This window comes from Bos mutus, chromosome 18 (genome assembly GCF_027580195.1).
Source record: "Bos mutus isolate GX-2022 chromosome 18, NWIPB_WYAK_1.1, whole genome shotgun sequence".
Lineage (NCBI taxonomy): Eukaryota > Metazoa > Chordata > Mammalia > Artiodactyla > Bovidae > Bos > Bos mutus.
Window position 1 is genome coordinate 14,219,570 of NC_091634.1, and position 15,146 is coordinate 14,234,715.

At 48.6% G+C, this 15,146-nt stretch overlaps 1 protein-coding gene and 1 non-coding gene across 2 annotated transcripts; both read left to right on the forward strand.

Annotated features, from left to right (window-relative positions):
- The first annotated feature begins 536 nt into the window (after nt 1–536).
- Nucleotides 537–2,658, forward strand: LOC102275586 (galectin-7). The gene is made up of 4 exons (XM_005911756.2): nt 537–551; nt 948–1,036; nt 1,711–1,912; nt 2,545–2,658. The coding sequence occupies exons 1-4, from the start codon at nt 537–539 to the stop codon at nt 2,656–2,658; spliced, it is 420 nt and encodes a 139-aa protein (XP_005911818.2).
- A 6,294-nt stretch (nt 2,659–8,952) lies between these two features.
- TRNAE-CUC (transfer RNA glutamic acid (anticodon CUC)) lies at nt 8,953–9,024 on the forward strand. The gene has a single exon. It is a non-coding gene; the product is annotated as a tRNA-Glu (tRNA).
- The last annotated feature ends 6,122 nt before the right edge of the window (nt 9,025–15,146 follow it).

The window sequence follows — 15,146 nt, forward strand, 5'->3', positions numbered from 1 at the left end:
CTGTCCTCTTAGCTGCCTTTCCTATCATTATCCTGTTGCCATGGTTATTATTATATTACAGAAGCATCAACTGGAATTTCAGGGGAGACCCATCCTTAGCCCTAGGCAGCAGGTCCTAACCTGGGAGAGAGGGCGCAGAGTTTGAGCTCACAGCTTCGCCTCTCAGGACTCAGATTTTCCATGATGGAATGGATGTGAGAGTCTTCTCTCTCCACCAGGCAGCAGGAAGGTAGGGCTGGAGGGATGGTGTCTCAACAAGCCTTCCACGCTGTGTGCTGTGCTGGTATGGTTATTATTGTTAACTGTCTCTATCACTATTAGCTCAAAGGGGAGGAACCGTACACCTGGGAATCCTCAGGATGGCAGGGGCATCAGAGGCCCTAGAAAGAGGGTGCTGGGCCAGCATGGCCCCAGGGTCTGTGCCAGGTGTGGGTGGTGGGTGTGGAAAGGCTGAGTCACCAGGACCAGGCACACCCTGCTTTGATTTAAGGTCCCAGCAGCCACGCCACTGCCACTGCCGTCCCGCTGTTCCAGCCATGGCCGGGAGCTTTGTGAGTGCTCGCAGTGTGGGGGCTTGAGGGGTTTGGACCCAAGGCTGCACTGGCAGAGGGGAGGGGCTGGGGCTTGGCTGAGGGCTCCTGTTTCAGGGAGAAAGCGGGTGTTCCGTTGTGCCAGAATGTTCTGGGCTGCCGTTTCTGGGTTCACCCAATCCATCCCCACGCTCTCACCCCTCCCCACATTGGTTCCCCTTACTGTCTATCTTTCTGTCCCTCTGAGTATCTTCCTGCTGAGTCTCTGTGTTCCTCTGCACCCCCGGTTCTCTTTCCCGTGTCTCTGTGCCCTTTCTTCTCTTTGATTCTGCTGCTCTGCGTCCTGGTCATGTTCTCCACACAGCTGACCCACTTGTCTCTCTCCTCTGCCTCCCTGATCCACTCTGGCTGCTGCAGAACGTCCCCCACAAGACCTCGCTGCCCGAGGGCATCCGAGTGGGCACTGTGTTGAGAATTCGTGGTTTAGTCCCCGACAAGGCTGGCAGGTGAGACCCCCGAGCCTCAGCGGTAATGGGTGGGAGGTTTCCAGGCTCAGTGAACCCCACTTTTACAGCCCAGAGAACAAAACCCCAGGCTAACTTTGCCCACCAGGATGTTGGAATCCCCAGGCTATTTCTGCCCTCCTGGAATCTGACGTCCTCACTTACCTGTCCCATTACTGTGCAGGTGGGGACCCTACATCAAAGAATCTGGGGGTTCCAGGGCAATCTCATGACAAGTCCAAGTGCACAGCCACTCTGGAAATATAACCTATGAATCACAGGTGCCCTGGGCAGCATGTAGGAGGCCTAGGCAATCAATCCTAGGGCTTCCTGGGTGGGGATCTTCAGGATTTCTGAGAATCTACAGTGCCTGGGAATTTGGGGGTCCCTGGTATTGTCCCAGCCCTCTGGGAAGTGGGAGCACCCTGGTCTTCAGGACCATGAGTCCTTGGCATCTCCCAGACTCTGGAAATGAGGGGGACCCAGGCCCTGGTCTAGGTGAATGTGTGTCCAGGTCTCCCACTGGTTTTTGGGTGCCCTGGGATCTGGGCTCCATGGTCTCCAGTCCATCTCCCCTCTTTCCCTGGTGTGTGGCTCTCACGTTCCTGTAAATATGGATGTGCTCTGGCAAAGGGTAACTCCTCTATCCAATGTTCTTCTTCTCCACCACCTGCCAGGTTCTACGTGAACCTGCTGTGCGGTGAGGAACCCGGCAGTGATGCCGCCCTGCATTTCAACCCCCGCCTGGACGAGTCCACGGTGGTCTTCAACACCCTGGAGCGCGGCACCTGGGGCGCAGAGGAGCGGGGCTCAGGCATTCCCTTCCAGCGAGGGCAGCCCTTCGACGTGCTCCTCATTGCCACTGAAGAAGGCTTCAAGGTGTGTCTCTTCCACAGGGCGGGCTCCAACACCCACATCTCTTCCCTTGGCAAGGCCAGGAAGGCTCTTGGCAGAGGTTGGGATCAAAGGCGTGGCCAAGGTGGGCAGGGCCTCCCCAGTTCCTCACCTCCCCTGGCGCAAGCGCACTACTGTCAGAGGGTAGGCATGTGTCGGTAGCAAGGACGAGACAGTGAGAGCCAAGTGCTCAAAGGGTGGGAGTCCAGCCGGAAGATGTGGACATCCTCTATCCTGTTCCCTGTCCACTGGCGTCTGAGGTAGCAGTTCTGGGACAGGGAAATGGACGACTTGGAAGACAGGACCCCGAATAAGTCCCAGCCGGGGGTGGTCATTGAAGACCTTCCACTACCCGGGCTGTTCTTCACTTTCTGTGCGTCCGAGGAAGGCGATGCATCCAGGAATTCTGGCAACTGCATCACTGCCAAAGCTTAAAAAGCACTCAGGTGTCAACAATGAACTCATTTAATCCTCATGACAAGGGGCTTCATTGAATAATAGACCTCTTTCTCAGTGGGGGCTTGCGTGCATGCCTAGGTCACGCCGCGTGGGCACGAGCCGGGAATAACCCCGCAGTTGCCTGGGGAACCTTAAGCAGTGTCTCCTCGTCCCTGCAGGCGGTCATCGCAGACTCTGAGTACCACCACTTCCGGTACCGGATCCCGCCAGGGCGCGTGCGCGCGTTGGAGGTGGGCGGGGACCTGCAGCTGGAGTTGGTGAAGATCTTCTGAGCCTTCCCAGGAGGGCTGGCGGAGACCCGGGGCAGGGGTCTTGGATGGCAAATAAAGTCTTTAGTCCCTCATCTGTGCGCCTGTCTTGTGTCAGTGTCTCCTTCATATAGACAAGAGCAGCAAGTTCAGAGAGGTGAAGTTAAAGTCGCTCAGTTGTGTCCGACTCTTTGCGACCCCATGTACTATACATTCCATGGAATTCTCCAGGCCAGAATACTAGTGGGGAGCATTTCCCTTCTTCAGGGGATCTTCCCAACCCAGGGATCGAACCTAGGTCTCCCGCATTGTGGGCGATTCTTAACCAGCTGAGCCACAAGGGAAGGCCAAGTATACTGGAGTGGGTAGCCTATTCCTTCTCCAGCGGATCTTCCTGACCCAGGAATCGAACCAGGGTCTCCTGCATTGCAGGGGGATTCTTTAACTGCACTATCAGGGAAGAGAGGTAAAGACAATGGCTAATGGTCACAAAGTGGCCCAGGTGGGTCCGACCCTGAATCTCCGAGGGCAATTTCTATTCCTGGAGGCTTGGAGAGGGTGGGGGTGGGGCTTTGACTCGCCTTCCTGCTGCACTTTACGGAGGAGCCAGGTGATAATGCGGTGGAGTTGACTGAGGGAGTCTGGAGGAGCCCAAGCCCTCACCAAAGCGATGGACATGAGTTTGAGTAGGCTCCGGGAGTTGGTGATGGACAGGGAAGTCTGGCGTGCGGCAGTCCATGGGGTCTCAAAGAGTTGGACACGACTGAGCGACTGAACTGAACTGAAGCCCTCCCTTGGGCTTCCCAGGTGGCTCAGTGGTAAAGAACCGACCTGCCAGTGCAGGAGATGCAGGAGACATGGGTTCGATCCCTGGGTCTGGAAGATCTGGAGGAGGAAATGGCAACCCCCTCCGGTGTTCTTGCCTGGGAAATCTCATGGACTGAGGAGCCTGGCGGGCTACGGCCCATGGGGTTGCAAAGAGTCTGAGCACGAATTACTACTAAGCCCACCCTTGGCGCCCCCTCTGAGGGTATAACAGCCACCACCGCCTCCCCCCCTCTCCACCCCCCCAGCGGTTGGTCAGCCTGCAAACAGGTCCCTTGGAGACCCCAGTCTCGCGGAGATGATGTGTGAATCTCGGCCTCTCTGCAGTTGCCCCCGCTTCCTGGCTCCCCAGGCTTTCCAGCCCTCCGCTGGGGCGGGTTCAGGCTTGGAAGGGATCCGGGCGTTGCCGGCCTACTTTTCTGTCCCCGAGATGGGACAGTCTCCGCCAGTTCGCGCCCGGAGGCAGACGCACACTGGCGGGGTCCGGAACGCGAAGTGCCGGCTCCTGTGTCCCTGCTGCCCTCTAGGGCGCTGTTCTCACACTTCCTCCTTGGCTCGCCTGATGGCCCTGAACTGCCCCTTCCCCCAGGGATTCTGGAGGGGGAACGAGGGGCGGGGTACAACTTAGAAGCCAAGTCAGCCCCGAGTGCCAGGTGGGGATTTTCTGGCCACTGTGGGGAGAGGAGTCCATACCACGGAGTGCCCCCCTCCCCCGCCGACTCCCGCACCCTCTCTGAGGTGCTCGCAGCGGCGGATGGTCTCAAGCAGTTGATGGAGAGAGGTTGGAGGGAGCGTGCACCGCATACCAGGAGTTGGGAAAGTCCAGAGCCGCTCCCCTGGGGGGATGTTTCTCAGCCTAGTACCTTGCGAAGCCAGTGACATGCTGCCCCCTCCTGGCCGCTGCCCACATCGCAATCTTGGGTCGGGGAAGAGCCCCTCGAGAAGGGAACGGCCACCCACTCCGGTATTCTTACCTGGAGAATCTCATGGACAGAGGAGCCTGGAAGGCTCCATAGGGTCGCAAAGAGTCTGACATGACTGAAGCGACTTACACAAGCACCTTGAAGAGGGGTGCAAAATCCTGTGGGACCACCAACCCCGGGCGCCAGTTCGAGCCCTTTCATGACCCGAACTTATCCTGCACTTTGCAAACCTCCAACTGCAGGTACCTATCCCCATGGCCAGCCTTTCTGAGTATGTTTCTCAGGGACAGTGGAATAAGGGGTCCCCTGCGGAGACCAGTCTGGCATCCACTGGAACTCCAGGGCTCATTGTTAAGTGAATTAATTTTTATTTTATGTATGTGTTTTCATATCGTTATTGAACATTTTAAAATGTTTGTAGATAACATACCAATACGGTACAAATTTCAGAAAATAGAGTGAAAAGTAAGGCATTTTACTGGCACAACCACAAACGTGGTTAGGTTCTGAGCAGTAGATGGTAATGATTCATCTGTGTTAATTTACTGGTTTCATCTCTGCCTTACCGTATAGATAGTGGAGAATGTTCTTATTTGCACAAAATACAGAGTAAAGTATTTGGAGGTAAAGAGGCAATATATTGGCAACTTATTCATAAATTGCTCAGGAAAAAACTGAAGTTTGTATTGTATTTTAAACTGTTTTTTTCATGTCAAGAAATACATATATATATGAATTATAACATATATATATGATATGATCTTATATGTAGGATTCCCTAAAATTTTCCCCGTGTGTGTGTGCTAAGTCGCTTCAGTCGTGTCCAAGTTTTTGTGACCCCAATGGACCATAACCCACCAGGCTCCTCTGCCCATGGGATTCTCCAGGCAAGAATACTGGAGTGGTCTGCCATGCCCTCCTCCAGGGAATCTTCCCGACCCAGGATCGAACCCACATCTCCTGTGTCTCCTGCCTTGCAGGCAAATTCTTTACAGCTGAGCCACCCGGGAAGCCCAAAGTTCCCCTCACCCTATTATTAAAAGCTTAATGAATGAATGCAGCAAAATAGCAGGACACATAGTCAACACACAAAAATCAGCTGCATTTCCCTATACTGAGACTTTTCTTCTTTCATTTTGCTGGCTCCCCAGGGCTCCATTGTAAGGAGTAGCACAACTTAGGCCACTTGAGGCCCCATGGATGTCTACTGGTGTCAAAGCATCCCCTGCATGCAAACTGTACTTTAGTTTTTCAGTTTCCTTGGACTTACATCAGCCCAAAGCTTTCACCATTTTTTACACACTCCATTGTGATTAGAAAATATATGCATATTTACTGTACAATCTTTAACAAGATTTTTTGAATCACCCACAATTTCACCACTCTGAAATAACCACTCGATGTATTAGTGTACTTCCTTCTAGGCATTTTTCTGTAATAATTTATCTACATTGTACATTCTGGGGAAGTTGGAATATATATATATTTACATACATATTTAGCTAATATTTCCTGAGTCCCTACTATGTGTTGTTAGTCACTGTGCTAACCATTCAGTCCTTAAAATGACACTCTGAGATAGATACTTTTTTTTCATTTATAGAAAGACAATAATTTTTTATTTTTTTAATTTTAAAAATTATTTCTTTTTCAAAATGAAGTATAGTTGATTTACAGTGTTGTGTTAATCACTGCTGTACACCAAAGTGACTCAGCTTTACATACATATATACATACAGATTCCTTTTTAAAATATTCTTTTCCATTTATGATTTCTCACAGGATATTGAATATAGTTCTCTGTACGACACAGTAAGACCTTGTTATCCTGTATATATCCTCTATTAGCCAGCCTATATATAATAGTTTACATCTGCTAATCCCAACCTCCCACTCCATCCCTCCCCCAACCCCTCCCCCTTGGCAACCACCAATCTATTCTCTATTTCTGTGATTCTATACGTCATCTTTCAGATTCCACATATAAGTGATATCATTTGGTATTTGTCTTTCTCTTTCTAACTTCGTTCGTTTAGTATGATAATCTCTAGTTTCAATCCAAGTTATAATCTAGTTGCATCCAAATTGCTGCAAATGGCCTTATTTCGTTCTTTTTTATGGCTGAGTAGTATAGTATGGATGTGAGAGTTGGACTGTGAAGAAAGCTGAGCACCGAAGAATTGATCTTTTGAACTGTGGTGTTGGAGAAGACTTGAGAGTCCCTTGGACTGCAAGGAGATCCAACCAGTCCATTCTGAAGGAGATCAGCCCTGGGATTTCTTTGGAAGGAATGATGCTAAAGCTGAAACTCCAGTACTTTGGCCACCTCATGCGAAGAGTTGACTTATTGGAAAAGACTCTGATGCTGGGAGGGATTGGGGGCAGGAGGAGAAGGGGACGACAGAGGATGAGATGGCTGGATGGCATCACTGACTCGATGGACGTGAGTCTGAGTCTGAGTGAACTCTGGGAGTTGGTGATGGACAGGGAGGCCTGGCGTGCTGGGATCACAAAGAGTTGGACACGACTGAGCTACTGAACTGAACTGAGTATAGTATCGGAGAAAGCAATGACACCCACTCCAGTACTCTTGCCTGGAAAATCCCATGGACGGAGGAGCCTAGAAGGCTGCAGTCCATGGGGTCGCACAGAATCGGACATGACTGAAGCGACTTAGCAGCAGCAGCAGCAGTGTAGTATAGTCTTATTATTCCTATTTTGCAAAGGAGACATCTGATGCACAAGGAAGTGAAGTGACCTGATCAAGGTTACATATCATGTAGATGGTGGAGCAGGGACCAGAGCTGCTCCATACCTGTCCATATGTTTTGATTAAATACCTGGTGAAGGAGATTCCACAGCTTGGGGTCTAAACCACTGGGAAATCATGTTTTATTTCTTTTCTTGTTTCAATTTTTAATATCAGCTTTATTGAGGTGTATTTTTTTTATAATACATACATATTAATGATTTTTGTATGTCTGATTTTTCTTTTTTAAACTTTTTATTGGAGTATAGCTGTGAGGTATATTGCTCATACAATAAAATTCACCCTGCATGTACAGTGCCATGAGTTTTGACAAATGCATGTGGTTGTGGGGCTAACATCACAGTCAGGGCACAGAATATTTCCATCACCTCTTCTCAAGCGCTCTTAGCAACTGCTAGCCACTGAACTGTTTACTATCAGCATAAACTGGTTTTTCTTGCTCTAAACTTGGTATAACAGTGTAGGATGTGCTCTTTTCTGCCTGGCTACTTCTGTTCAGCTTGTTTTTGGAGTTCATTCATGTATTTGCATGTAGCAGCCACTCATTCTGAATGGTAACCATTGTATGACCACACTGCAGTTTACCTATTCACCTGTTGATGGATTTTTGAGTTGTTTCTAGTGTTAGTGATTATGAACTAGAGTGGTATGGACAAATCTTTGTGTGGATGTATTTTCTTTTTAAGATTTTTTTTTTAATGTGTACAGATTTTAAAGTCTTTATTCAATTTGTTACAATATTGCTTCTATGTTTTGGTTTTTTGTCCACAAGGCATGCGAGATTTTAGGTTCTTGACCAAGGATCCAACTTGAATCCCCTGCATTGGAAGGAAAGTCTTAATCACTGGACCACCAGGGAAGTACCTGTCCATATGTTTTGATTAAATACCTAGGAGTTGAGATGCTGCGTCAAATGATGAGTGTATGCTTGCCTTCTAAGAAACTGTCAAATTGTTTTCCAGTGTACTTGAACCATGCTACATGCTTACTTGCCATGAATGAAAGCTCTGGTACCTCACATCCTTATCAGCATGTAGTATGGCCAGGTTTGTTGGTTTGTTTAATTGTAGCCATTCAAGTCGGAGAAGGCAATGGCACCCCACTCCAGTACTCTTGCCTGGAAAATCCCATGGACAGAGGAGCCTGGTGGGCTGCAGTCCATGGGGTCGAAAAGAGTCGGACACGACTGAGCGACTTCACTTTCACTTTCTACTTTCAGGCATTGGAGAAGGAAATGGCAACCCACTCCAGTGTTCTTGCCTGGAGAATCCCAGGGACGAGGGAGCCTGGTGGGCTGCGGTCTATGGGGTCGCACAGAGTCGGACACGACTGAAGCGACTCAACAGCAGCAGCAGCAGCAGCAGCCATTCAAGTGGATCTGTATTTGTGTCTCATTGTAGTTTTAATTTGCATCTTTGCATTTTCCTGTAACTACTCACGTTGAGCATCCTTTTATGTGCTTGCCGGCCATTTGTATATTCTGAGACTTGTTTATTCAAATCTTTTGCCAATTTTAATTGGATTGTTTGCTTTCTTCTTATTAATATGTGAGTTTTTTATACTTTCTGGATATAGTTCTTTGCCAAATATATGTATTGTGAATATGTAACATGTATTCTTCTTTGGGTAAACAGACTAAAAACAAAAACCTAAAGTCTTTTCATTGTTTATGCCTTTCTCAGAGCAGAAGTATTTAATTGATGAGTTCCGCAATATCAGGTGTGGGGTTTTTTTTTGTTTTTGTTTTTTTTTCTGTTATGGTGTGTGCCTTTGTGTCCTATTTAAGAAATCTTTGGGAATTCCCTGGTGGTCCAGTGGTGAGGACTCAGCACTCTCATAGCCGAGGCCCAGGTTCAATCCCTGGTCAGGGAGTTAAAATCCCATAAGCCACAAAGCAACAGCCAAGGCGGGGTGGGGGTGGGGGGGAATGGGACATAGAAATAAGCATAATGAAAAACTGTAAATCTTCCAAATGAAAGAAAAAAATTTTAATTAAAATTAAAAAAAAAAAAAGAAGAGGAAGAGACCCCAGAGCTCTCTTCTGTCTGGGAAGATACATCAAGAAGGTGGCCATGTGCAAGCCTGACAGAGAGCCCTCAGCAGAACCTGACCACACTGACACTCTGATCTGGGATGCTCAGGCCCCAGACCTGAGAAATAACAATTTGTTGTAGGAGCCCATAGTCTGTGGTGTTTGCTATAGCTGCCAGAGGTGGTGGAGATATCTCTGAAGGTTGGTGTGAGGATTACAGTCACAGCAAGTGCTCGGCAAATAGTAAGCACTTGTTATCCTATTTATAACAAATATCTGCTCTCTATGGGATGTCTTCATTTACATGATAGCATTACAGGCAAAACCTTGTTATTTTTTTCAATTTGGCTCGAGTGAATCCTTAAGTTGATGAGACAGGAACACTCTACTTTGCTGGTTAGGTCAGGAAGCAGGGGTAGAAACTGGGTAATTGGCACCGGACCCCTGACTCCGTGGCTGTGTCAGATTCCTTACTCCACAGGGAAATGAGTTAATCGACATTCTGGCTGGTGCACCGCTACAGAGATCATGTCAACTGAATTAGGAAGGTTTTATTTGGTTGCTATTTATTTGGTTGACAAAAGAATAAATAAAATAAAAATGGGAAAGAGAGAATTATTGACTCTGTGAATGTAAAAGTCTGGTTTTGAGCACACCCAGATGGAGGCATTCTATACTCCAGTAAATCTTATTTCTGGCTCTGCTTCACTCAGCGGCGTCCGCATTCTCAGGCAGGGTCTCCTGACAACATGGCCAAGGTAGAGCTGGGCCACTCGGGGGTTTCATCCCCCCTGCTTAGGGGCCTCAGGGAAAGAGAAGCCCTGTCCTCACTTCCAGGCACTGAAACAAGTAACGTGGGGGCCGGGGGTGGGGGGTGGGCGGGGCCGGGCCCGGACGGGGTAGGGGTGGTGGTGGCGAGGCGCTCTGATTGGCTGGCTTGAATCACATGCATTTCCCTGGAACAGTTGGGAGGGGCCAGCCCAACCAGAGCCATGTGCCTTGAGAATAAGGGACCCGTGGGTCCCCCAAACATAATGAGGTGACTGATTCCAGAAAGAGGTAAGGAGTTCTGGGTTCACAAACAGCCACTACAGTAACATCAGTCTGTTTTTCTTAGCTAGGCTGGGGAAAGCATATTTGACTCTGGGTTCAAGGAGAGATTTGGGGAGTGGTAATCACAAGAACTCTTGGTGGTGTGAGCCCTGCAGCATGGCAGCCAGCGGGGAGCTAAGAAGAGCAGCAGCCTGGAGGGGCCTTTCAGGAGGGGCCAGGGAAGAAGTGGGAAGGAGGCCAGGGCATCTAACAGTTAACAAGATGTCAGTCAAGTTTTACTAAAAGCTTTCCCCTAGGACTGACGCTAAAGCTGAAGCTCCAGTACTTTGGCCACCCCTAATTCAAAGAGCTGACTCATCGGAAAAGACTCTGATGCTGGAAAAGCTTAAGGGCAGGAGGAGAAGGGGACAACAAAAGATGAGATGGTTGGATGGCATCACTGACTCAATGGATATGAGTTTGCGCAAGCTCCGGGAGACGGTGATAGACAGGAAAGCCTGGTGTGCTGCAGTCCGTGGGGTCGAAAAGAGTTGGACACGACTGAGCAACTGAACAACACAAGCAACTGTTAGTGATACTTTGGAGCAAATAAAGGGGAGAGCGCTGTGACCTCGTGGGGTGAGAAGATAGAGAACAGATAGGGAATGGTGGAAGTGACCATGAAAATGGCAGAGATGATCTCCAGAGCCAGTGGTGATAGGTGACCATGGTTGGGATTGCAGGATGTAGTCATGACGTCAAAGGTTCATTGGTCACCAACTATGTGTCAGGCAGTGTTCTGAACATGTCCCACACATCAACTGGTTTGTTTCTCAACACTCAGAGGTAAGTCTTATTATCACCCCCATTACAGAGATGAGGAAACTGAGGCACAGAGAGGTTAAGTGACTTGCTCACAACACACAGTTCTAAGTGGCAGAGCTGAGATTTGAACCCAGGCCCTCTGGCTCCTGAGCTTCCCAGGTGGCGAAAGTGGTAAAGAACCAGCCTGCCAATGCAGGAGATGTAAGAGACACCAGTTTGATCCCTGGATCAGGAAGATCCCTTGAAGTAGGAAGTGGCAACCCAATCCAGCATTCTTGCCTGGAGAATCCCATGGACAGAGGAGCCTGGTGGGCTACCATCTATGGGGTCGCAGGGAGTTGGACACGACTGAAGTGACTTAGCACACATGCATGCCTCTGGCTTCTGACCCTGCCACCTGCCTCATGTGAGGGTTTGGTCTTGGCAATTCTATAGGAAGAAAACCTGTTTATAACCCCTCTTTGGTGGGCATACAACCAGGACACAGACAGTATCTTTTGGTCCATCTGGAGGGAAAGATCCCAGAGGGCTGAAGCTCATCTAGTGTCACAGAGGAGATGAGGCTCTGTTAGGGCAGGAGACCCCCCTGTCTGCTGAGAGTGGACAGGCTTATGGGATGAAAACTGGTGAATTTTGGCCACTTGAAGCCAATTTTTCCCATTTGTCTCAACAGCTCTAAGATGGGAGGATAGATAAGCCCCAGGCTGAGGCACTGCAGCTGGTCTCCTGTTAATGCTTTGAGATGGGGTCCCAACAGGAGCACTGGGTCCTGATTCTGTGCATTCTTGTGGATTTCCTGGCCTGACACGTGTGGAGAAGGCCCTCAGTTTAGAGGAAGGACAAAGGAAGGAGACGATGCCAGCTGGATGCCATCTTGGCTGAGTGATGGGGGCCCACTCCAGGATAAAATATGAGGATCTTGGGCTAGAAAAACAACCTGGAAAACTGCCCCTATATGAGCAACTTAAGTTGCCCCTGGTCTTCTCTGGTGGCTCAGTGGTAAAGCATCTGCCTGCAATGCAGGAGACGCAGGTTTGATCCCTGGCTCGGGAAGATCCTCTAGAGAAGAAAATGGCAACCCACTCCAGTATTTTTGCCTGAGAAATCCCATGGAAAGAGGAGCCTGGTGGGCTACAGTTCATGGGGTCACAAAAGAGTCGGACACAACTGAGCAACAGAACTGCCGCTATTGCCTGCAGCTCACTCTGGGTTTACCTGTGTGCTGTTCCACATGTACTTTTTTTCTCCCATATGTTCTCTCCTCCATTTTAGACAATCCTCTTTAACCACACCCACCAACTCTCAGGAAGGAAACTGAGCCTCTCCTACTCCTATAAGTTTGTATTCCACTGACTGATCCCCAGTCCCCTATGCTTGTTTACAACGACTGGTACCCCAGGATGAGAAGATTAGTCCTGCTGGGGTGACCTAGAGTGGGACTTCCTATCACCCCGGATCAGGGAAAATATGTCCTCTTAAGGAAGTGGCAAATGGTGAAGACACAGTCAAAGTACATGTGTCTTTCTCCTGCTGCTGCTGCTGCTACTAAGTCGCTTCAGTCTTTCTCCTAATAGACTTTAAAAAATACTTATTTATTTTAAAAATCTTTGGTTGCAGGATCTTTAGTTGCAGACTGTGGGATCTAGTTCCCTGACCAGGGATCAAACCCGCGTGCCCTGCACTGGGAGTGCAGAGTCTCAGCCACTGGACCACTTAGGAGGGAAATCCCCTCCTAGGCAATTTTGTTGTTGTTCAGTCACTCAGTTGTGTCTGACTCTTTGCAACCCCATGGACTGCAGCATGCCAGGCCCCCGCCCCCGCCTGCCGTCCCTCATTATCTCCCGGATTTCACCCAAGTTCATGTCCATTGAATTGGTGGTGCTATCCAACCATCTCATTCTCTGTCTTCTCCTTTTCCTCCTGCCTTCAATCTTTCCCAGCATCAAGGTCTTTTTCAATGAGTTCACATCATGTGGCCAAACTATTGAAGCTTCAGCTTCAACATCAGTCCTTCCAATGAGTATTCAGGGTTGATTTCCCTTAGGGTGGACTGGTTTGATCTCCTTGCAGTCCAAGGGACTTTCAAGAGTCTTCTCCAGCACCATAATTTGAAAGCATCAATTCTTCGGTGCTCAGCCTTCTTTATGGCCTTGGTGTACTTAATGATCAAGATCAAACTGAGGAAGAGGAGGAAAGAGCTCAGTTTGAGAAAAGGCAGGCCAGGGTTCAAGCTCAACTGATAGCAGTTGCTGTCAGCCATGTTTTGCAACCTCAGGACAACCCAGTGTTCAGGAAGATTCACCCATCCATCTGGAGGTAAAACCAACAAGGGGGAATGCTTCAAATGTAAGTCAACTTGCCACCAGGCCTGTGGATGCCAGGAGCCCCCCGGGCCATTCTCAGCCTGCAAAGAGACCAGGCTCTGGAGAAGGGAGTGACCTCAGTCCCAGATGGGAAAGGAGGGGGCTTCTGCTCCTGAAATGGCCATGCTGAACAGCTAAGGTGCCCCCAGGGATTCCAGCAGCTCCCTTCTTCCCCCAAGGAGATGTCTATCTCCATCGAGGAATCCTGCATGGTCCTTTTCTTTTTTTTTGCACAGAATACAGGAAATTATTTCCCTGAACAGGGATGGAACCTGAGTCCCCTGCATTGGAAGTGGAAAGTCTTAAACAATGGATCACCAGGGAATTCTCCCTGGGCGGTCCGTAACAGAGCAGATAAGATTAATTTTAAAAATTGTTCTAAAGGAGTTTGGGTTTTTTGTTTATTTTATTTATTTATTTATTTATTTTTTTAATTTTACTTATTTATTCTCTTTTAAGATTAATTTTTTAAAAATTATTCTAAAGGATATTTAGTTTGCCATTTTTTTAAAGTTTTTTTTATTTATTTATTTTTGATATCTTGAGTTCTTATTTCTTTTTTTTTTTATTCTTTTTTTATTTTTTTTAATTTCAGATATACGCATGCTGCGTATTTTGGCTGCACCGGGTCTTTGTTGCTGCACGTGGGCTTTCTCTAGTTGTGGTGTGTGGGCTTCTCACTGCAGTGGCTTCTCTTGTTGCAGAGCACAGGCTCTAGGGTGCCTGTGCTTCAGTAGTTGTGACCCATGGGCTTAGCTGCCCCCTGGCATGTGGAATCTTCCCAGACTAGGAATCGAACCCCATGTCCCATGCATTGGCAGGCAGATTCTTAACCACTGGACCAGCAGAGAAGTCCAGAAGATCAATTTTTTAATCAATACCAGAGCCATTTATTCCATCCTGATTTCTCAAAATGGGCCTCTTTCCTCTAAATTTGCTCCGTAACTGGTGTCAGTGGGAAACCTTGAACCCATAACTTCACTGTGCCTCTCACTTGCCAATTAGAACAGTGTTTGATCTCACATGCCTTTCTAGCTCTTCCTGAGCATCCTACACCACTCCGGGGGAGACTTTCTGGATTCCCTCTGGGCCATGTTAGGGTTAAGAGGGGCCTTGGACAGCCCCTTATCTGAGGGGTAGAGCAAAGGCCTGTTCACAGAGTGATCTTCAACGCTTGTCTTTTTAATCTGCTTGTTAAGTTTGCTTTTTCCAGGTTACAGCAATTCAAGATGATGGTGATAGAGGGATTCCAGTGATTCTCTGAAACCAATCCTGACTCTCCAAACCAAACCAAACAGCAGAAGCTGTGCTGGGGCCCCTTGACAAGAGTGTTCCATGGCCCCAATTAGGTAGGGTGTATAAGCCCAATGTCAGCCTGAAGAAGCTACAGAAGATAGACCATTGTCCATCATCCTCCCAATAAGATTTGGGGGGTCCATGTCTCTCAGGAGGGATCTGAGACAGAGGATCAGGCCCCAGGCTGAGCAGCTGCAGCTGGTCTCCTGCTGATGCTCCAAGATAGGATACCAGCAGGAGCAGTGGGCCCTGATTCACTGCATCTTATGGGTTTCCCAACTCAATGCATGCACAGAGAAGGCCTTCCGTCTAGGGCAAGGACAAAAGGAGGGAGAAGACACAGGCTAGAATCCAATCTTGGTTGAGAGATGCATGCCCATACCAGGACCATATATGGAGGTGACTGGCCAGAAAAAAAAAACAACCCTAATAACTGTCCCTATTCA

What these genes read in the sequence shown, in the direction of transcription:
- LOC102275586 (XM_005911756.2), top strand. An exon ending in GTCCCCGACAAGGCTGGCAG is followed by an intron (nt 1,037 to 1,710) that starts GTGAGACCCCCG and finishes ACCACCTGCCAG; the next exon opens with GTTCTACGTGAACCTGCTGT. An exon ending in CCACTGAAGAAGGCTTCAAG is followed by an intron (nt 1,913 to 2,544) that starts GTGTGTCTCTTC and finishes TCGTCCCTGCAG; the next exon opens with GCGGTCATCGCAGACTCTGA.